The sequence below is a fragment of the Episyrphus balteatus genome, chromosome 1 (assembly GCF_945859705.1).
Source record: "Episyrphus balteatus chromosome 1, idEpiBalt1.1, whole genome shotgun sequence".
Lineage (NCBI taxonomy): Eukaryota > Metazoa > Arthropoda > Insecta > Diptera > Syrphidae > Episyrphus > Episyrphus balteatus.
The window spans coordinates 115,388,960-115,412,649 of record NC_079134.1 but is presented as its reverse complement, the minus strand read 5'-3'; the positions used below and the strand labels follow the sequence as shown (position 1 = coordinate 115,412,649).

General features: G+C 30.7%; 2 protein-coding genes across 2 annotated transcripts in view; one reads left to right on the top strand and one right to left on the bottom strand.

Annotated features, from left to right (window-relative positions):
• Positions 1-1,762: 1,762 nt before the first annotated feature.
• Positions 1,763-23,690, top strand: part of LOC129906571 (uncharacterized) — a 34,817-nt gene continuing 12,889 nt past the window's right edge. Inside the window, exons 1-3 of the mRNA XM_055982383.1 lie at positions 1,763-1,963; positions 2,024-2,226; positions 14,448-14,499. Of these exons, the coding sequence (XP_055838358.1) occupies positions 2,151-2,226; positions 14,448-14,499 (128 nt within the window). The 5' untranslated portion in view covers positions 1,763-1,963; positions 2,024-2,150. The remainder of the gene's footprint in view (positions 1,964-2,023; positions 2,227-14,447; positions 14,500-23,690) is intronic.
• On the bottom strand, positions 6,985-11,555 carry LOC129906549 (uncharacterized protein K02A2.6-like). Its single transcript, XM_055982353.1, has one exon. It carries the CDS (start codon positions 11,377-11,379, stop codon positions 7,051-7,053), a length of 4,329 nt encoding a protein of 1,442 aa, XP_055838328.1. The 5' UTR covers positions 11,380-11,555; the 3' UTR covers positions 6,985-7,050.

Below are 23,690 nucleotides of genomic sequence, written 5' to 3'. Positions count from 1 at the left end.
TGGCTCAAAAAGTGAAAAAGTACAAAAGTGAAAATTTTCAAATGCATTTTTGTGTAGTTTTTCGGGCTGGAAAATTAAAACTAATGATGCAGAAAGCTTATTTTTTGGTCTAAAAAACAATTTGTATACTCTTTTTCACAAAACAATTGCGCTAGCCAGAAAAAAAATATTTTCACTTTTGTACTTTTTCAAAAAGTGGTGTATGTAGTTAAGCCTTTAAAGCCCTAACTACATTGGCTCAAAAAGTGAAAAAGTACAAAAGTGAAAATTTTGAAAATCATTTTTATATGGTTTTTGGGGGTAGAAAATTAAAAAAAATTATGCAGATTTCTTATTGTTTCGCCTAGAAAACAATTTGTTAACTCTTTTTTACAAAAAAATGGCGCTAGCGAGAAAAAAAATATTTTCACTTTTGTACTTTTTCAAAAAGTGGTGAATGTAGTTAAGCCTTAAGTATTAATTGACCCAATAAAACTGTTAAGGCTTAACTACATACACCACTTTTTGAAAAAGTACAAAAGTGAAAAGATTTTTTTTCTGGCTATCGCAATTTTTTTGTGATAAAGAGTATGCCAATTTTTTTTTAAGACCAAAAAATAAGCTTTCTGCATCATTTGTTTTATTTGTTCATCCCAAAAAACTATACAAAAATGCGTTTGAAAATTTTCACTTTTGTACTTTTTCACTTTTTGAGCCAATGTAGTTAAGCCTTTATACTACAAAGCAGATCCACTACCACTATCCAGTATTTTATAGAATTCGACAACACTTATTAAGAGGGTTATACTACGTTTCCACCTACACTAAATCCGAGATTTAGCTAAGGAGATTTAGAATAAATCTCGAGATTTATTCTAAATCTACTTCGCTTAATCACGGATTTGGGTTCACCTACCCTAAATCCATGATGTTCAACACCTTTCAGCCCGAGATTTAGAATAAATCTCGAGTTTTTTGCTAAATCTACTTAGATAAATCTCGGATTTAGCGTAGGTGGAAACAGTATTATTCATGAAACCGCGTTAACGTGGTAAACCTGGTAAAATGTTAATATGTGGTAAACGAGCTGTCAAAATTTAAATGGAAAATTTGTTTAGCCCTACTATCTTCTATACTCCACTATCTTTATTAGCCCTGTTCCATTGGAGGTGGTAGTCTGGTAGATGTTTTGGTTAATCTAGTACTATCATCTACTCATGCTCTTCTTCCCGAGTAGATACGATTTTTATTGAATTCGTTGAAAGTGCGTTCCATTGAAAATCGCTAGCAAACTACTAGTAGTGCTTCGCCACCTCCCAAAGGAGCAGGGATATTAAGGCCGTGTGTGAATTGCGTTAAATAGTTAACCCCGTGTAAAATTTTTGACACTATTGAGGTGAATAAAAAATTTTCAACTGTTAAAAATTTAATGGGCTCTGGGACCTGGTTAAATTAGATTCAATATTTTTTGCAGATGTTTTTTTTTTTTTTTTTTTTTATTAAAAAGGAGTTTCATGGCAGAAAAGAGGCAGAAAAAATATTAAACAATTTGAAATTTTTTTATTCACATCAATAGTGTCAAAAATTTTACACGGGGTTAACTATTTAACGCAATTCAAACACGGCCTAATAAGCTCAGTGAACAAGCCTAATATCAAGATTCAAGATCTGCAGTTAATGCTCTAAGCTTAAATGAACGAAGCATTCGCATCTTTAAATGAAATATCTTTGGCAAGAGGTATCTGGTTTTTTTTATTTATTTGATAATTATTTTTATTGTAGTTTTTGTTTAATCAGACGTCAGAGTCACAAATCAATTGTTTCGGTTGTCGGAAGTTGTGCTTTTTGTGGTTTTATATTCTTTATTAATTCCTTACTTGATCCATACCTACCCGGAAAAGATTATTTTCTTTATTATCTTCAAGTGTCATAATACCAGAAAACTACACCAATTAATTGAATATTACAAACAAATATCTCATAGGTAACTGTTTAGTATGTAATAAAAAAAGTAAAAGTTTCTTTTTTGATTTTTTTAAGAAAGACTACAGTGGGCTTAGAGTTAACTTTTATCCAAATCAGAATATTTATTTACTTACCGTCGGTTTGAGTTGTAAAAGCACAAAAACATTAAATAATAACCGAATAAATAATAATCCGAATATAAAAGCATGGCAGCAGCGGCGGCTACAAGTGTTGTTGTTTTGGATCGTGGAAACAACACCACATGCACAATTAATTTACACGGTAAGCAATTATTATAATGCCTATTTTATCATAAAAAATAATTAATCATATTTCAAGCTTTAATTTTTTCAAATTTTATAATGCAAGTTTGTAGATTAGCTAATAGCTTATTGGTTTAATTTTAACACCTTGTTGATTGGTGTTATAATAAATAAATAGTTTCAAGTGTCACAACAACAATGTTCTATATAATGTTTGTGTTAAGCTTTGTTGCGCAATAAATAAACTATCATAATCTGTAGGTCAAAACCTATGTTTGATTAGATAGGAAATTTGAAAAAAATTAAAACTGATATTTAAACAGATAAAAGAAGAACTCGGATTAGGGGAAAGAATAATTTGAAGCTTTCCGAAAGTGTACCTTGCAGTAGATAATATCGATATGAAAAATACGTCCAAAACAATTCCAATCACAACTCTGTATTGTTCACCTTACAAGATATACAGATTTAAGGGAAAACAACCAAATTTACGTATTTACTCGCTATATTTATGGTACCTCTGTTGCGAATAGATTTTTTTACTCTTAATATAAATCTAGGTACATGGTCAAAGCTGAAATTGAAGCTTGTAGTTCTTTAAAAGTTGAAAATACGTACTATAGAGCGCTGTGAAGTTGTAGCTCAAGTTAATGATGAAGCTGAAGTAGATACAAATTCAGTCAACTACCTATAATTTTGTATTTGTCTGCATTACATTTTGATATTTTTCTAATAAGATCGTTTAATGCGATCATTTGCTTTTTTATGCTCAACTTCGATATTAGGATTGGCGGACTCAACATTTTTGAGCACTTTTGCTTTGCTGTGGGCGATTTGAATGAACAGTGATTTTCTTAGCTTCACTATGATTTCATTTTAAAAGTTTCAATTTATTCGCTTCAAATCGTATACGAATTTTAAAATTTTCCCGTTTTAAATGGCGACTTTAAATACACTCCTGCTCAAATTTAACGCACATCATATTTATTTTACAAAAAAGTCCTACTATTACTTTATCTCACAGTATCGTGGTTATTTTCTCAAATAAGACAGGAGTTAGCTTAAATTGAAGGTATGGAATAAAATGTTTGTGGGGAAGATTTGGAGAGGTATGCTGAAGTCTATCTGTCAACCCGCGAACCTTTTAGAGATGAGTCATAAATTTTCATGGAGTAAACTCTGCCTCACAACACCTACGGAGTTAGTGAGATCTCCTAGACCTAATTTAAGTACCCAAAGATACTTGGCTGATATTCTCGAACAGCATGCGGTTCCAATCACCCCTAGATTTGGTCCACAAATCAGTCTGATGCACGATAATGCATGCTAGAGTGGTTTGAGAATATCTTCATGATTAAAATGTGCCACCTTTGAATTGACCACACAGATATCCGGATGTAAATTCAATAGAACATGTCTAGGAAATGTTGAAAAAAATGCATTTGCGGCCGAAATCCACCTCCAAGCATTCTTGATTAACAGAAAACTGCAGTGAAAGAAAAGTTACAACAAAACCTTCAAAACTTAATTCGTGGAATGAATAGACGACTCCAAATTACCATATGCGCTAGAGGAGACAATGCCAAGTATTGAAAAAATTATTGGAAAGAACTGTCACGCGTTTCCATTTTTTTAAATTTTTTTTCTTAAAAAACAAAAATTATTTTAATATCAGTTTTCAGACCTTGAATTGCTAAATTTGGTTTATCTTTTTTTTGGTTAATAATACTGTTGCAATTTAGTATTTTTCTGACTTGCTAAACAATAAGCAAACACAAAAAAATACAACAAATAATTTTAAAGCCATTTCAAAAAAGATGCAGGGGTATAACTAAAGAAAAAAAAAAGTGTGCGTTAATTTTGAGCAGGAGTTTATAATGGAATGTGAATACTTGGGGCTTAACGCTGATTTATTGACTCTCAATTGAACAAAAAAAAGAGAATTTTAAAATTAAAAAAAGAAATTAATTTATTCAATCTCTTTTAAGGACCTTAATGGAGGTTGCTAGTTTTAACTAATATATGAACATACCATTAAATTTAAGAGTGATTTTAAATTATACGACAATTTCCTCTTTGTAAGGCCCAGTTACGTGCAGTGGTGCTTTGACTAAGGTATTCAATTTACTCTCTCTATAAAAAATAACCTGTCTATTCTATTCTTAGGCCTTGTGTGAATTGCGTTAAATAGTTAACATCGTGTACAATTTTTGACACTATTGAGGTAAACAAAAAAAAAATTCAGCTGTATGGCTTATTGTTTAATATTTTTCTCTGCCTCTTTTCTGTCATGAAACTCCTTTTTTAATAAAAAAAAAAAAAAAATAAAACAAAACCATCTGCAAAAAAATTAACTCAAATTTAACCAGGTCCAAGAGCCCAATAAATTTTTAACAGCTGAAAATTTTTTATTCACCTCAATAGTGTCAACAATTTTACACGGTGTTAACTATTTAACGTAATTCACACACGACCGTAGTAAAATCCATGATCAATACGAAGACAATATAGCAAGGGCGACGATTCCATTTTTGTTCTCTTTTTCACTTTTTATTTTATTTTATATATCTATATTTTTTTTTAATTTTCTGTTTTAATATTTTTTCTTTTTTTTTTTCTATATTGCTATGTTTTCTTTTTTTTTTAATTTTTTAAGTATATTATTTAAAAAAAAGCCAAGTTTTTGATTCATAATTTTTTTTTCTGAAAATATCTTGTGAAAGATTTAGAAAAGCGGGAGTTGGCCTACCCATGATTTGTAATTTTTCCGCAGAAGAAAGTTGTGCAAACGGTTTTTCAATCAATTCATTTTTAGAATACTCAGCATTAACTTTGAACTTAGTCACAGAAACATAAAACTATTTTTGCATCCAAAACACCAAAATGATAATTTCGTTCAAATGAGTACAAGGATATTTGATAGTGGTATAAGTCACATTTCGCCTTCTTTCTAAAAATATCAAAAACAACAAAAAGTTTTTTTTTTTGTTCAAATTTAAAAATCGAGTAACTAACGGATCTAATGGCTGCAATATTTTGAGTAAAATTGTACTATTTTATTGAGGTTAATTTGAACTTAGGGCCAGTTTGTTCACAGTCGATTATCTGTTAATCAAGCATTATTCCATAGAAAAATCCTTGATTTAAAGATAATCAAGTGTGAACAAACCGGCCCTTATTGGCGCAAAATTTTAAACGATTAAGTAAATTGCTAAAGCCATTTTAGTAAGTTACAAAGCCAAAAAGCAAACGGATTTTTAATTTAGTACCGTACTAAATTGCTGTAGCAACTTACTAAATCGTTTAAAATTTTGCGATAATGGTTTTTACTACATGGACTTATACAACATTAAATAAAACGACTCAAATGCCGAATTCTTAAGAAAAAAATAATGATTTTAAAGCGATTTTATGCCAATTTTTCTGTGTAGTGGATAAGGGTGCCGTGTACGTTTATATAATTTTATAAGCATAAGAGAGTATGGAATTAGTATAGTTTTTTTTTTTATTTCTTTGTACGTGGATTAGGTTTACCTTGACCTTGCTGACGTGAAATGATAAGAACACCCGACAAAGAGCGGACTTCTTTTTGACAGCTCAGTACCCTGCTCACAGCTAAAAAAGAAAAAGTCTATTATAATCTTTGAACAACAACAACTTGAAGGTGCTATTACCAAGTCTCATGGTTTTTGTCGATTTTAACGACAAAAATTAATTGAATAATTTTAAACTTTGTAATATAATCTGAAGATGAGAATTGTTATTCTAATTAATTCTAAAAACTAATAGGTATTTGAATTTTTTTTAACAAAATTGTTTACGAGAAATTTGAACTTTTCCAAAATTTAAACATGACATTTATTGTTATTTTTGGCCAAACAAAATACAAAAAAAAAACAAAGGGTAATCTGGGGTATATTTGACACCGGGTCGCATTTGACTTTGCGTTTTTCGATAAAATCAGCTCATTTACAATATTGTAGAACATAATTTTCATCTTAAACATACGGTTTTTAAAATAAAAAATACTGTGAACTTTGGCTAAAGCTAAAGAAAACTTCATGACATTTCACAGGTTGTAAACCACCCCAATACCAACTTGTATACCAAAAATCAGCCTGTTACCATTTATTCCCGTCTTTGACAATTTTTCGTTTTTTCTTACTGGTTTATCTTCGCATGTATCTTAAGTGTGCTTTCTTCAAATGCTCACATTTGTTCCTGGGTATTTTCTTTCAATAGTCATAGTACAAGGAGAGAAATACTATATTAAGGGTATTCACGTAACGAGATAATTTTCTACTTTGCAGAAAAATAGAAAACTCCACAAAAAGTTTAAATGAACACCCCAGCAGAAAATAATTGCGTTAACAAGGGAAACAAACAGCTGTTTGTTAAACGTCAAATTGATCTTATAAAATTTGTTCAATTAAAAAAATAAAGTCAAGCTAATTTTGCAAATACTGTGCAACAATAAAAAAATGTGATTTGCTCAAATAAAATAATATTCTCTTTTATTTGTGTTAATTTGAATAATAAGACATAAATCGCGTTCAAAAAGATATTTCAGATAGCCTATCCGATAGGTGATTGAACACACCCAAAGTTTATCAAATTTTTTTTTCTACGGTTCCTGCTTCAAATTTGTGAGATAAAATTCTATGATTAGTGTTATATACTTTCAAGAAAACAAGTCTTTATTCAACAAGCTAACAATTTAATTTCATTTTCATATTGTTCTATTACATTATAGCAAAAGCTACTTGATTGATTTCAATATAAATAGTTAAAGTACAATATTGACAAGTGTTTTTCTATAATGCTAACACCTCCCCCTTTTTATTTAAAATATGTTAAAATCTTTAAACCAGGCTGGAGTACGAACGACTCTTTCACTTCGTCTAACTTCGTTTTCTGGAACTCTAGGAACTCTAGATTCAGCAATTGGACTGGAACTTGTAGTTGGTTGATTTTGTTGTTGTGAAGATTCTTCTATTATTTCATTAGGCTCAATAGGTATTGGTATAGATTCTAGTTCTTCAACGGAAGGTGGATTTACGTCATTTGACACAGATGGTATCATATTTAATTCATAAAGAATGTCATTTAAGTTGTTTGAAAACTTCTTTTTGATAGAATTGGTGTTATCAGGAGTATCAGGAGCATAGCGAGTTTTTAGCTGGTTTGCGTGTGAACGGATAAGTCTGGAACGATTTGGAAATTCTGTTAATACATTATAATTGACATTACCTATTCTTTCAATGATGGTCCCAGGAATCCAATGGTTCTTATTTCTTTTGTAGAACTTAGCATATACAAGATCGCCTGGACTATACTCTCGTTTCTTACAACCATGTTTGGAATTGAAGTATTGATTTTGTTTGTTTGGTACGGTTGATAAATAATCTTGATGTTTATGCGTCATCAGATCTAAAGCAGTTTTTATCTTCCTACCAAGAAATAGTTCTGCCGGTGATTTGTTGTTTATAACTTTGTTTGGAGTTGATCTATATGTTTGAAGAAATGTTTCCAGGTTCTCTTCACTCGTCCCTTCGTGATGAAGCTTTTTCAAGGCTCTTTTTAAAGTATCAACAAAACGCTCTGCTTGTCCATTTGATTGTGGATGGTATGGAGCTGTACGCGCATGATGAATACCTCTTGATTGAAGAAACTTTTGAAATTCTGAGCTCGTAAACTGTGTTCCATTGTCAGACACAATTTGTTGACAATCTCCAAATTGGGAAAACATTTTATTGAGCTTTTGTATGATTGTTGATGATGAAATGCTTCGAACTTGGAAAATTTCAGGCCATTTAGAAAATGCATCTACTATGATAAAATAGTATTTGTCATCGCATGGACCTGCTATGTCTATGTGTATGCGTTCCATTGGTGCTAAGGGTCTTGGCCATGATGATAAAGTTGTCTTGATCGGCGATTTTGCAGCAGTTGCACAACTTTGACATTGTCGGACATATCCTGTAATGTCATCATCAATGTTGGGCCAATACACGTAACTTCTGGCGATTGATTTCATCCTTTCGATTCCTGGATGGCCACGATGAAGCTGTTTCAAAACACGTTTATGGAAACAAGATGGGATTATAATTCTGTCATTGAAAAGTAGACAATCGTCTACTACTGAAAGTGCATCTCTTCGGTCGAAATATGGTTTAACCTGTGCTGAAATTGATTTCTTGTCTGGCCATTTAGATCTCATGAAGTTGATGACTGTCTGGAGAACTTTATGTTTTGAGGTTGCTTTCTGAATCATTTTGTATGTTAATGGCAAGTTTTGTAATTGTTCATTCAAATTTTGTGATATTTCGTTTTCAAAAACTGTACATGCGACTACATATTCTTCATCAGGTTTTGATTGGGACTCGATAAGACGGGATAGGACATCTACACACCCAAATTCTTTTGTTGATACGTAAAGAATTTTAAAATCGTACATCATCAGTGTTAGAGCCCATCTCTGTAGTCTATTTGCGGTATAAACGGGTATACCTTTCTTACTTCCAAAAATTGCCAAAAGAGGTTTATGATCGGTATGCAAATTAAATCTGCGTCCATAAATCATTCTATGGAACTTGGTCACTGCAAAAATGAGACCTAGAGCTTCTTTTTCGATTTGACTGTACTTCTTTTCAGATGGAGTCAAGGCTCTTGCTGCATGCATTACTACTTTTTCTGTTCCATCTGGGAAAATGTGGGCAATAAATGCTCCTATGCCTTCACCTGAGGCATCAGCTGCGACTTTAATTGGCAATTCTGGGTTGTAATGGGTAAGAAGTAAGTCTGATGAAAGTATTTCCTTGAATTTGTCAAATGATTGCTGGCATGACTTGGACCATTTGAATTCTACTTCGGCTTGTAAAAGTTTATCTAAAGGCGAACGGATTTGACGCATTTCCTTGACAAACTTACCATAGTAGTTGACAGCTCCAAGGAACGATCGAAGTTGCGTTAAATTCTGCGGTGCTGGCATGTTCTGAATTTTATTGATTTTCGCTTGATCTGGTTGTAATCCATTCTTATCAATTATATGTCCAAGGTACTTGATTTTTGATGCGAAAAATGAACATTTTTGAATTTTTACTCGAAATCCATAATCAAAAAGGCGCTTCAGTACCTCGTGAAGACTTTGGAGATGTTCTTCCCAGGAGGAGCCACTTATGATTATATCATCCAAGTAAGCTGCAACACCTTTCAATCCTGCCAGTAGAGTATCCATAAGTTGCTGGAACGCTCCTGGTGCTGACTTCACTCCGGGTGCTAAGCGATTGACATTGTACAAACCTTTGTGAGTGTTGATAGTCAGAAATTTTCGTGACTCAGTAGAAACTGGTATCTGGAAATAAGCGTCAGTTAGATCGATATGACTGAAAATATTCTTGTTGCTGAGTGTTGCGAATATGTCGTCAGGAATTGGAAGTGGATACTGATGTGGCTCTAGAGCATCGTTGAGGCCTGAAGAATAATCTCCACAAATTCTGATGTTACCATTCTGTTTTCTTACTGCTACAATTGGTGCCGCCCATTCGGAAAAGTCTACTGGGGTTATGATACCAAGATCTTCTAGGCGTTTCAGTTCTTTTTCAATTAATGGTATTACAGAATATGCCACGGGTCTCTTTGCTCTGAATACAGGAATAGCTCCTGGCTTGAGGTGAAGCTGAACGTCGACCTTAACACATGCTGGTTCATCGCTGAATAAACCCTTGTATTCTTGACGAATACTTGCAATGGCTGCATCACGATTGTGTGGAGTGTGACTGATTTGGCAACATACATTGCTAAGAGGTTTATCCCAAAGATTGAAACTGTGACATAAGTCAATCCCGAATAAATTCAGGTTTATGTCAGTTACGAAAAACTTTCCCTGACTTACCTCTCCAGAACGGAGACGAATGCTGCAGGTGAAATTAGCAATTAGTTTGATGTTATGACTGGTTGCACTTTTTGCTTTTTCACTTAGACGTGACCCTGGTCTGCCTAACTTATTCCACACTGATTGACTTATGATGCTGATGTCGGACGCTGTGTCTATTTGAAGCTTAATAGGTGTGTCCTTAATGTGTTTAGCATTATGTACATCACTGATCTGGACTGTGATGAATTTTCGCTTGCTTGAATGTTCAATACAATTCACAGTTGTTTGAATTGCATTGCTCTGAAAAGATCGTTTCTTGAAAAAATGTTTTTTATTACCTTTAAAATTCTTCTTTTGCTGAACACCTTCTTGATTTGATGATGAATTTGATTTGTTGTAACAGGAGCAGTAACCCTCTTTGTGTCCTATCTTTTTGCATTGAGAACATTTGTGTTGTGAATATGTACAGTCCCGAGAGAAGTGCATAGCTCCACATTGCCAACAAGGTGTTCTTGGTGTCTTAGTTGTATCAGATCTTTGTTGGAATGATCCATTGCGCTCGTGTTGACTGAATTTTTGACTTGATGAAACTGCATTGACAATTGAAGACGGCTGTGGTGTATGTTCAATCATTGCAATATCTTTTTTGAGATTGATGTACCGATGAGCTTCAGAAATTAATTTATCGAGCGTGATGGTTTTTGCTTTTTCTTCATCTTCGAGTGACGCTAATAATCTTGTTCGAATTTCCGAGTCTTCTGGGGCTTGTAGTCCAGTCACAAATAACAGACATTTGAATTGATCGATGGAAAGGTCACTCAATTTGAATTCTTCGCAATTTTTGTTCACCAATGAAGCGTAGGTAACCAAATCGTCTGTCTTTCGTTTGATTGTTTGAAGACAGCTGAAACGAACATTGAATAGAGTACCTTTACGACCAAACATACCTTTGAGTTTTTTTATTGTCTCCTCAAAACTTATATCCTTGACTTTTTTTGGTAAAATCAAGTTGGCATATTTCTCATGAGCGATAGAGTTCACTTTTCTCATGAGAAGACGAACCTTTGCTGCATCATCAAGAGACGCCCCATCGACAATGAAAACGTCTTCGAAACGGTTGTACCAAGATTCAAAAGTCAATCCATTTGCAGGATCATAGACAAATTCTTGAATGTTGTTTGCCAATGTATCCATTGTGAATTCCTGACCTCGGCGTTCATCCTTTTCTTCGATAATTGATTGCAAAAGTTTGCTTTGTAGTTCGAGAAGTTCCAGAATCTTCGGATCAGTCGCCATTTTGTTTTAAGATGAATGTGGGTTTAATAATTACGAATTGAGTTCTTAAATAATCCTCGTCGCCAAATTGTTATATACTTTCAAGAAAACAAGTCTTTATTCAACAAGCTAACAATTTAATTTCATTTTCATTTTCATATTGTTCTATTACATTATAGCAAAAGCTACTTGATTGATTTCAATATAAATAGTTAAAGTACAATATTGACAAGTGTTTTTCTATAATGCTAACAATTAGCAGAATATTTTTCCCATACAAATTTTGACAGCTCATTTCTACCGATAGACAATTCTACGGTTTCTATAGGTTTTCCGCGTTTACGTGAATACCCATTTTATTAAAACAAATGGAAAAATTAAGGCGGATTTCTGCATGTTTTTTTTGCAAAGTCTTCTTTGCCGTCTTAAAATAAGCAGACAAATTATCTTAGTTTCTTGCACCTAAACAAAGCATCTACGGCGTAAAATGTATGCCAGAAAAAAAGAATCCTGTCCAATCAATAATAATTCTACCCAAACATTTTATTATATTATTGAAGTGATATAAATATAGGTACTAAATTTGGTAACAATAAAGTTTCTCAAGACGTAAAACATTTCATATACTGGATGGATGAAATGTTAAATTAGTATTGTGCATAATAGTTTGGTATCTGTTTATGTTGAATATTTATGCAAGTAAGTAAATTTTTAATAAACAAATAACTGCTGATTGCCTGGGGGGTCATTCCGTATCTCGATTATCGCCAGACGTTAACGTTTGGACGATAGAGTTGCTTCATGTAAAAGTGAAAACGTCAATCGTTTGGGCGATCACGTTTTCGCTATATTTTTTGTGTTTCACGGAAGACGAAAATCGTCTAAACGTACACGCAAAAACGTTGACGTTTGGACGATAGCTAAATAGCTCACGTTTTCCATACGTTCATACTCATTTAATGTTTTTTTACTATTTGAAGTTTGTGATCAAATGTAATTTATAATTGTTTTTTGAAAAATAAACATCACATGGTGGTTAATTTTTGGTTGCTCTAAAAAAATTAAAAACACGATTTCGTCCTTACAAACGAATGTATTATATTTACAAATGAAGTCCATGCATACAAGATAATTTTTTTCACAAAAAAAATTCGCACAAGAAACAAAAAAAAAACATTGTTTATTTTACATTTTCCACCACCAAAAAATAACACATGAAATGACAGTATGACAGAAACAAAAAAAAAAAAAAAACAAAAAACACAAATAAAAAACATCAACGCTTCTTCTTCTTCTTATTCTTAATGAAAGACAGAGTCAGTATGACATTTTAAACATTTCTGAAACCCCTCAAACTGTATGAAGAAATAAACGTAGACGAAACGAATTTCGCTGAGTTACGTGAAGCAAATTGTGGACGATCACGTCCACGATTAACGTTTTGACGATTATCGTTTTGAAAGTTACGGAATGACCCCCCTGTCTTTCCCTGTTTCCGAATAAAAATTCCTTCAGTAAAAAATAAATTGCTAAAGTTCTAATAATTCTTCCCCCTAAGTTATGTTCAACCTAGGGGCGTTTATGACATTGTTTGAAATTCAAGCAAATCGTTATGTGAAACTTAGCTTTTTACGTTTTACTTAAATATTTGTGACTATACTCTGTCCGATAAAAATTGGCAGTATAGGGAAAATAGGACATTTGCATCTCACTCCAAAAAAATGTTTCAAAATGTACCAGCGTTACCATCTCGTCGTTAAAATTTCACAGTAACGAAAAAAAAAAGTTTTTTTTACACCAGCAGAGTAACAAAACAATGAATTCACTCATTTAAGACACAGCCCGACCCCACGCATGCGCAATAAATTTTTCCTGTTAAAATGTTAAAATGTTGACATTAACTGTTTTCCTACATACACAAAATAAAAAACAAACAGCCACCAACAACAGGATAACACATATGCTTTTTTTCGTTCTAGTTTGAAAAAAGCATTAATCCTGAAAGCCCACCGATCGTGTGGCAGATTGGTCATAGGGGGTTATACGTCGCTTAATAAAGAAATTACAACAACAATGCCATGGCGCGTCTGTGGTTTTCTTGTGTGTTTCAGGGCATATTTTTCGTGAATTTCTTTTGGGCAATCGTTAGGTCCCACTGATTTTAATAAAACTCTCCCATAAGGGTTGTACTGCCAATTTTTAGAGTATAGTGATATATAGAGTATAGTATGAGCAAATGTGGCTTACATAGTTTTCATATTAATTAAAAAATAAAATTTTGGAAAAAAAAAAATTGAATTAAAAAAAAAAAAAAAAATTCGAAAACCTGATATTGATTTTTTTTAAATTTTTTTTAAAACTTTTTTTTATTTCAACAAAATATTTATATTTTTTTTTTGATTTTTTTATAAAAATGCATTTAAAAAAAAAAAAATTGAACACCATACTTTTTTTGGAGCTCAATTTCATTTTTTAAAGAGTGTTTTTTTTTCTCTATTGAAGAACGAGCTTTATGTTTTTTTTTAAATAATTTCATTAGAAAAAAACGGTTAAACGAAACTGTTAAACCGATTAAATTGTTGGGCTAAAGTTCAAACTTTGAGCCAACAACCATTTTTAAACTTCTATTGAGAAACTAGAAGTTTGAGATAGATAAATTGAAGAGCGTTTTTTTTCGAATTCAACAAACTAATTTTTGCAATTTGAGATACTGTTAACAAAATTTTAGGCATGGCCAGGCGCACAAGATGATGAAATAAAAATAACTAAAAATTTAACATTTTTTAGTCATGTAAAAAATGTTATAATATTAGGTAGTAAAAAGTGTACGTTTCTGCAAATCTCAACAAAAACTGGATTTGTTACATAATGATAAAAACGCGATGTTTTCGTGTTCAAATTAAGGCCGAATCCTTTGAAATCTTAAAATAACAGTTGAGTCTATCGATTCTTTCTTCTACAAAAACCATTCATTTCGTCTCAAATTCGCGAATTTAATACCTCATTTATATTTAATTTTAAATCATGAAATATATTTTTTTATACTACAAATTTCCTTTTTTTTACAAAATATTTTGTCTTCATTTCAGGAGCTACAGTTGTATCATGGCGAGTTAACAACCAAGAACAGCTGTTTGTAAGGTTTGTTTACAATTTTTTTCTAATGCTTTTAAGATGTAGATACATAGTAGATTATTATGTATGTCTTTTTTAATGCTTAAAGCCGGAGTGATGTTTCGATATGAATTTAGAAACCAAAATAAGAACAAAAATAGCAAAAACTTATAATGCGAAAAAAGACTGTAGGATTATACATTTATACTATTATATTCGCTATTACACATAATTATTTTAATTTACTTAACGGGCTTATCGCAGTAATTTCGTTAAGTAAACTAAAATAAATATAACATAAGATGTTAAAATTGGTATCAAATTGATACTTTAAAGTAAAAATTAAGGTTCAAAATTTGAAAATGGGAACTTGTAGCCTTATTTTAACGAACAATAAAGCACCTTGCATCAAAGAACACCCCCATATTTTAATCAAGCACTTAAAAAAATTGCAGTTATTACTAATGTTTATTATTTAATCTAACACTTAGTTAATTCTAACATCACTTTATTACCTATAAGTTATAAGAGGATAACCGTAACCTGAAAAATTATTTTGTTAAAAAATAAAAAAAAAAAATAATAACTAAAAAAATGATAAATAAAAAAAATGATAAATAAAAAAAAATGATAAATAAAAAAAAATGATAAATAAAAAAAATGATAAATAAAAAAAAATAATTAATAAAAAAAATAGAAATACAAAAAAATTGTGAATTTGTACTAGTTTGAAGGCGCGTGCCTCATATTTAACGATATTTTTATTGAACAGTTATTATATATACAATTTGCTTAAAGCTAGTTATCTAAAAATGTACATTGATTATATTAGTAATATGTTGGCACAAAAGGGGCCTAACGTTTTTACATTGTTTTTTTTTTTAAGCTAAATTTACAGTTAATTGTTATTGTGTTTGTTTTAAATATTAATTCTGTTGGCAGCTTCTTAACAAAAATAAGAAATTCAGAAAAAATATACTTTTTTTCTCTCTTAACTTACAAGGTTTTCTTCTTGAACTTTCGAAAAGTGTGTAAAAGTAAATATTTAATTGAATTTTCGCATTTGTGTACTTGAAAACAGCATTTTTCACTTTTTTTTTATTCCTAAATGTCGAAATAAATGACTAAACATCTTATTTATTTTTAAACACAAAACCTTCTGTGAAAAATGTATCCTCTGAAGATAAAAACTTATTTCCCAGCTAGATTTCGCAACGCCAAAAACATATAAAAACACCCTGTTGCATTTACCCTAATATCTTTACGAAAAGATGGAACATACGTGGCTTGTAGGCCACATAATCGAGTGTCATTTTCATCACCAAAGAAGTAACATTATATTATTTTTTTTTTGATTTATTTTGAATGCCAACAGGCAACAGAATAGGATAATACAAAATTTTTCAATCATAAAATGACGGCGGGATTCTGGCGATCGCAAATTTTCGTCAAAGTAGACACCCAAACTCATTAGAGATACATTCGAATTTTTTCGATTTATTGATTTCACTCCTTTCTTTTCTCGGCGCTCTGTTATGATCTCGTTGTCAAGGGATCTGTCCCGCGTATCTGCTTCACACTTGTGAACGCCTGTGGAGTTCGGCGGTCAACAAAATTAAACTTTTTTTGCCAGGAGTACCAAAATATAGTTCTGTGAAGGTGTGCTGAACTTGAATCCGAATTCAGAAACATTCTATAGATATTATGAACCTCCAGTTTTCTTATTGAATAAAAATATAATTTTGGAGGCCCAAAAATCATCATAGACTCATTCTGTTTTTGGGCATTCTCCTTTTCGATCGAAGTTTTAAACTTTTTTCAAATGTTCAAGCATAACGTTTTTGTTCTGAGTTTAACGTGAACAGTTTAACGTGAATCGGCAAAAATGAATTTAACTTTTTTTTTTCAATAGTGAACTCCGGGCAAATACATAGTTCGAAAAATTCCCATTTTGCTGAACTTTTTTTTTCATGTAACTCTTTAACGCGAAGTTATCAACAGCTTTTTATACACATACATTTTGATGCATAAGAACAAACATGGCTAGCGGAAAATTATAATACCATTTGAATGACAAAAGAGTTGGTTATTTTAAATACATATTTGAGTGTTTTTACTTTGGACCCATTTATGTTTTTACTTTTTAGTGACTTCGCCGAAAAGAGTTAAAAATAGAAGAATAGGTAGAAGAATAGATAGACAATGATCCCATAAAATTTCTTTTTTTATCTACGCATCTTATCAAGTTTGAGCCACAGAAACAATTATTCAATAAAATGCTCATTAAAAAAAAAGATTCAGAAACTCGTATCTTGACTTTTAATAAGAAAAACTAAATGTCTGCATGAAATTTTAGTAGGTTCATACAAATATACAAATATTGCAAAGTACTTGCTGTAACGAAAACATCAGTCTTCTAGTTGAATACAATGATTTTATTTGTTCCTTTTTCATCTCGGTATACATTCTGAAGTATAAACTAAAAAAACTTATAGTTTATCTTAACTTTTTTTTGTCCTTTTTTTCTATCTCTGAATCACGAGGTTAACAAAATCATCTCTAAGCCAATTTTTGTATTGCTCATTCTACAAGGATTGCGTACCACCTAGTTTTTTCGTATTTCAGTTTAGTTGCCTTCGAAATGTTCATGTGTTTTTTCGCATAGCAAAGAATAGCAGACTGAAAAAGTAACCACTAACACCATCAAAACAATGCTATGGTTTTTATGAATGGAATTGCTTGCATTAAGAAAATCGGATCGATAAATTCTTGTGAATCGGGCTCTTTAGTGTTTCTCTTTCTTTCATTTTTTGTTTTTTGGTTGTTTAAACGTATCACAACGAAATCAGTTGTAGTTTGTAGACCTACTCATGATATAAATGTGTTAGTGTGTATTTTCCTAAGTGTGTAACTATAGTCCAGGAAAATATGATATAAAGAACAAAACTAGTTTGTAGTTATTTGCTCGTATTGTTAACAAAATATGGTTTATAAGTTATAAAACCTTGAAAAGTTAAAAAAAATTGAAAAATATTACGTTCGATTTGTGAAGGAGTATAAAAGTATAGTTTTTTAATTTTATAAATTATAGATTTCTCACCCAAAGAGAAATAAGGTCTACTGTTAAAAATTGGCTTTATTTTTCTTTTTAAAAGTGAAATAAGGCCAATAATATTTGAAAGTTGACCTTATTTCACTTGGCTATATTTCATGTCACTATTTTTCAAATCTACATAAACTGTTTTAAAATTGTACTAAAATGAAGCTAGTTTTACTAAAATATATTTTTCCCATGACATTAAAAGAAAAATTAATAGGTATAAATTTTTCGTTTGCAAAAACATTGTTAACAAAAATAAGTTACGTCGACAGATTCAACTGGTAGCTCGAACAAATACACACGATTTTATGTCAGCCGATACATACGCGTCTCACTTTACTGATCTGTGTTGCAAATATTGGCAATGTCATGGAAGTTAAGGTTTTTGGGTGTTTCCATGGAGGGGAAATTGAAATTTTTCTTTAGGACAAAAATTAACGGTAAAATATGTTTATTTTGGAATCTAACATCCTACTTTTAAAATAAAAAAAAAATATTTTTTTAGCCGCTATTAACGGACCTAACATAGAACCGTTTTTTTGATTTCTAGCTTTCTCATAAGCGACCTAGCCGATTTCAACGAAAATTGTTGTAAAAAAAACATCTGTAGCTGTAGCTTTAATGGTAAAATTAAGAAAAATGCTCAAAAGTTTGTTTTTTGGATTTCAAAAAACTCAATTTTTGAAAACATATTAACAAATTTTTTTGAAAAATTGTTTTTATGCGTCGAAAAAATTATTTCTCCATAATTTTTTGAATTTTTTTTTAAATTTTGTAAGTATTTAAAAAAAATAGTTAAAAAAAAACGGTTCCTACAGTAAAAAAAAAACCAAAAACTCTGCTATACAAGAAATTAATAGTTTGAAAATTAAAACGATTCAAAATGCTTTTTTGGATTTATAATAAAATAATATTAAATTTTTTATTTTTTTAATGCTATAAAAGACTTTGTTAGGAGTAATTTGATCAAGTGTTTACTTAATTAAAAATGTTTGAGATGTTGTTCAAAACAATCGATGAGAACAAATTAAAATTTCTCAAACATTTTAATAAAAAACTAACATTCTAAGCAACTTTTACCATAAGTGCAAATAAGTGACGTTAGAAAGTCACACCCGTTACATCTTAATTCAAGATATTCTCAAACAGCACTATAGTTAGAATACTTTTAATATTAGAAACAATGAAAGAAATTAATATACTAAGTGTTAATATATTAAAATACTTGATTAAGTTAATAGGTAAATAAATAAGAGCGAAAAACATACAACAAAAATGCCTATAAGCTCTCATAGCATTACCTACTGTAATGCCGGGAAATAGCTATAACTCGAGCCTATGAACACACAACTTGTTGTTGTTTATTCAAAATCTTCGACATCGGTGTGCTTCGGATATGCTGAATTTAGTGGTGGCAACCATTTTAAAAACTTGGGTTAAGATTCGAAAAATGCTGATTATTTCGAACATTTTTGTCGATTTTAGTAGCTTATAGTTTAGAAGAAAGCTGTTCTTGTATTCCTGCCTTGATTATTATGATTCGGTTGTTTACGTGGCATTTTTTAAACAAAAATTTTTTCGGTTTTTTTTTTTGCTTTTTTTTTACTTTAAAAGCCCTTAATATCTATGCAATTTAAGTTTAACTTTAATTTGGAATATTTAATATTACATATTGTTTTGCATCAAAAATTATTTTAAATATGAATAAAATACTTCATACATATACCTCAAGAAGTTCAGTTCAGTGTCGTTTGATACATTTTCGTAGTGATTTTCACTATTGAACTTTTTGAGGTAGGTATGTAGTATTTTATTCATATTATTTAGAATTTTGGATGCTATGTCAATAGAACATAATATTCAGAATCAATGTTAAACTTAAACTGCATCGACATAAAGGACTTTGAAAATAAATATCAAGAACAAAACAGGATAAAATTTAATTTATGTATATAAAAAATGCTTCGTAAGGGAACGAATCATAATAATAATGGTTGGAATAGCTTAATACTTATCTATAAAAACAGAAATAAATTATTTCCAAACTAAAAACTGCTAAAAAGGACGAAAATACTAGAAATCATCAGTATATTGGCAATCTCAAGATCTTATTTTCGAAACTTCTCGAAAACGTGACGAAAGTTTTTAAAACGGTTGCCACCACTAAATTCAGCACACCCGTATTAACATGTGTCCCCGCTCAGCTACACAAAAAAGTTCTTTAAACTATCACAGTGTAATTTATTAAAAATAATCTTGTTCAATTATATGCTTACAATCGATGTCAAAATGGAGAAAAAGTGGGAAAACGCAGTAGTTTTGAAATTATTGGGTTTATAAAGTCTAAGGACCTTCCCCTTAGTAATAAACCCGAATTTAGTGAAAACTCGATTTTAACAAAAAAAATAAAATATTCATCTTGCTTCCAAATTAGAAAAGTGCAGTGATTTTAAAATCGACTTGGTTCTAGGTAAACTGGATTTAAGCTTATTTAAAGTTTTAAGATAATTAAAAGTACTATAATTCATTCATTAAGAAAATCCCAAACAAATCAAAAGTTCTTCAGATATTTGAAAAAATGTCATATTGTCTTAACCTTGCGAGAAGAACCCGGACTTTGACCGACTATAAAATTGAATTTAACTAACTCACGGAATTCATTTGTATATCATTTTTTAGATAATTTAATTGTAATAAGTCTATCCTCGGATATTTTTGGTTTAAATGAGTAAAAATGGAGTTATAAAATAAAGACGGCACCTCTTTTCCAAGATGGCGGCTGTTCCCGATATCTTATCATCCCAAAAAATTCACTTTTACGATAAGGACATTCACCTAAACACGCTCCATGAAAAAAATTTGTCCCGCGAAAAATGCAATTTGATTTACTAATTTGCCTGAGCTATTTTGTTTCAAACTCATTAGAGTATTTTTTTCGTTTTTCAAGAGAAACTTTTCGTTGGTCGCGGATTTTACAAGAATTGTTTTTCAGGCCATTGAAAACAGTAAAAGAGTTGGTATTAAATGTTCTTCTATGCAATAGACCAAAGCTAATGGCTCTCCGTCCATCCATTCGACCCGTATTTATAAAAATGCACATACACAAAATTGCACAAAAGGCCATAAGGATGCAAATAAATTTTTTTGTTTGTCATATTTAGTTTATATTAAATCAATCCCTCGAAGTATGTTTACTTTAAAAGTCTAAAAGTTACCAATTAATACGATTTTATCGAGTTTTAAAAACTTGCTTTTAACTAAAAAAGTCAAAAATTTAGAAAAAGTGCTAATTTTTGAATAGGTTGTTGTTTCTTGAGAAAAAAAATTAAAAATTGCAAATTATCAAAGGATTTTACCTCTACTTTATTTCATTAGTACAAAGTTTGGACATCCCGGCTACATACACAAAATGCCCCTTGATTTAGTAAAAAAAAAATAAAATTTTCAATTTTTTAACTTTTTTTTCTTTGATTTTAGGTTAGAATTTTAGTCGAAAATAATTTTTAAAATTTTTTAACCATCTTAACTTGACAGAAAATTTAATTTGCTATGAAAAGTGTCTTTGAACCATTTCAAAGTCAGGCTTGGTTTTCGAGTTAAATCAAAAAAACTGAAAACCGACCAGTGTTGCCGTTTTCTTAGAAATGCACCAACGGATTTAGTAGCACTTTTGGCTGGAGTATTCTTGTATGCCAAGGAATCATAATCGCCAATAAAAACTCTTGAACGAATTTGTTCCATCCAAAAGGGTCTATTCAATAGGCTACTGCTTTGGATAACAGTGCTCGACTTTTCAATTCAAGAAAAGGGTAACATGAAAAGATATATGCATAAGGAAATATAATTTTTTTTGTTCATCTTGTTCTCTCTGACATTTATTTAAAAAATTAACAATTTTTTAAAGAGTTTTTCCCCAAACAATTCCGAAAAGTGGAACGGTAACTATCATGATTGTTTAATTTTATGGCAAAATAAAATAATTAATTAAAAAAAATATTTTGATATTTTTGGAAAGATCTTGCAGGCCATTAGAAAAAATTATACATTTCCAAAGGTCTTCGGTGTGCTAAACTCGAATCCGAAGTCAGAAATATTCCATTAGTTCCCATTTTTGGAAATATTACCTTTAGACAGTAAAAAAACGGGATCTGATTGAATTTTTTTGACTCCGGAGTCGAGTTTAGCATACCGAAAAGTTTTGGAAAAGTATAGTTTAGTCTCGGCAACAAAAAAAGTTTAATTTTTAAACCAGAGATACCCAAAGGAGATGGGAAATTTCTGACGTCATACTGGTTTGCCTAAAAGCTGTGTCGGACGCTTTTGGCTAAGTATGCGTGAAAAAACGGACGCTTTTGGCTAAGTATGCGTAAAAAATCGTACACTTTTGGCTAGGTATGCGTGAAAACACCGTGGCTACACTGTGTGTGTTTTTCACATTTATTCACGAATACAAAAGAGACTACAACAACAACACGAAATAAACAAATGGGTTTTGGGGGCTAAAACGTACGAAAGTTTCTATCCACTTTGGGTATCTCTCTGTTTTAAACTATTGTTATTCTTGGCTCATACAATGATTTATGAAATTTGTATGGATTCTTCCGTTTGTTTGAGTGAATTTTATTGTTAAAAGAAAACAATAAAAGCGTTTGAAATAACATTTTTGGTACAGCAATAGGAAGATCAATCTTGCATTCATATTGCAATTTGCTGCTTATAAACTATGGCATAAGGCTGAAGCTAAGAAAGTAAAACTGTCATTAAAATGGCGTACTTTGTAGTGATGAAACGCGGCTCAAACCCCCAGCAGAAAAAAAACTAATTGCTGAGATCATTTTTTTTCAAAGTGAAAATTGGTTGATAGGTATTTTTCCAATAAATTCAGTATTTTCAATTTCAAATGATTTTAATTCAGATTTACTCAACTTGATGCTATCAGTTGAACCGAAGTGTATGTCAAGTGAAAACAAAATGAACTTAACTTTTTTAAATACTAAAGATTTTGCTCATTATTCCAGACAAACCATGACACAAATAAAAAAGCCGAGCAATTTATCCTCGAACGATGTGTAGAACTGGTATTTAATATTTCCTTCCCTTTTTCTGCCACACTACATAGTTTCTGTCTCTTTGCTTTAGTGCTGTAGGTGCAAAATGTAAAAAAAAAATAAAACTCTCATCCAAATGATAGATAGTTTTTATAAACGTTAAGTTTTGTTGAAATTTCATTGAGCAAAAACTAAACTGTGCACAATGTATAATGCATGCGGTTGGTATATAAATATATATATTGTATATTTGTATGTGTATTGTATAATGGTAAGTTGAGCTATGGTAGAATCATTCTTGTTCGAGGGCTTTTTTTTCATATATGCGCGGTCTGTGCTTGCTTATTTGTTGTTGAACAGAAGCATATACACTTTAAAGTGTTTAGACATTTTTTTGCAATGTAATTTGCAGGGAAATATTCAATTTTTTTTTTTTTTGAAAAAGAAGAATTCCAAGACGTCTAGAAAATAAATATATTTTGGAATACAAAAAGGCAACAAACAATCAAAATAAAACAAAAAAGTAACATTTTGGTCTTTATTTGTTTTTTTTTGTATATCTCCTTAAAAAATCGACCGGTATTTTACCAAATATTTGTGAAAAATTAAAAATATTTTACATACATATACGTTTGATACATATATTTTATATACAATACATATACAGGGTAGCTCAGGAAAAATGTGCCAAAAAGCAATAGCGTATAGGGGATCTCTTCCCACTTTTATTTAGAAGGGACAATCTTCTAAAAAGAAATTTCAAAAAAATTATTATAAATCAATGCACGGTGGTCTTCACAAAATTGGATCCCAAAAGTAATTAATTTTAAAAGCTAAGATACTTATAATGAGAGCATTGAAATATGTAAAAAAAATCGTAACCTTCATCTAAATGAATAGAAAAAAAAAATAAACTTAAAAGAAATTTTGTTTTTCTAAAATGCTGAAATTAAATTTCTCAAAAAATATTTTCTCAATCATTTAACATCAAGATAATATAACAATATAACAGCTTTTTTAAAAAAATATAGCAAAATAAAATGTCTTCTTTTTTGTTTTTTTTTTTTTTA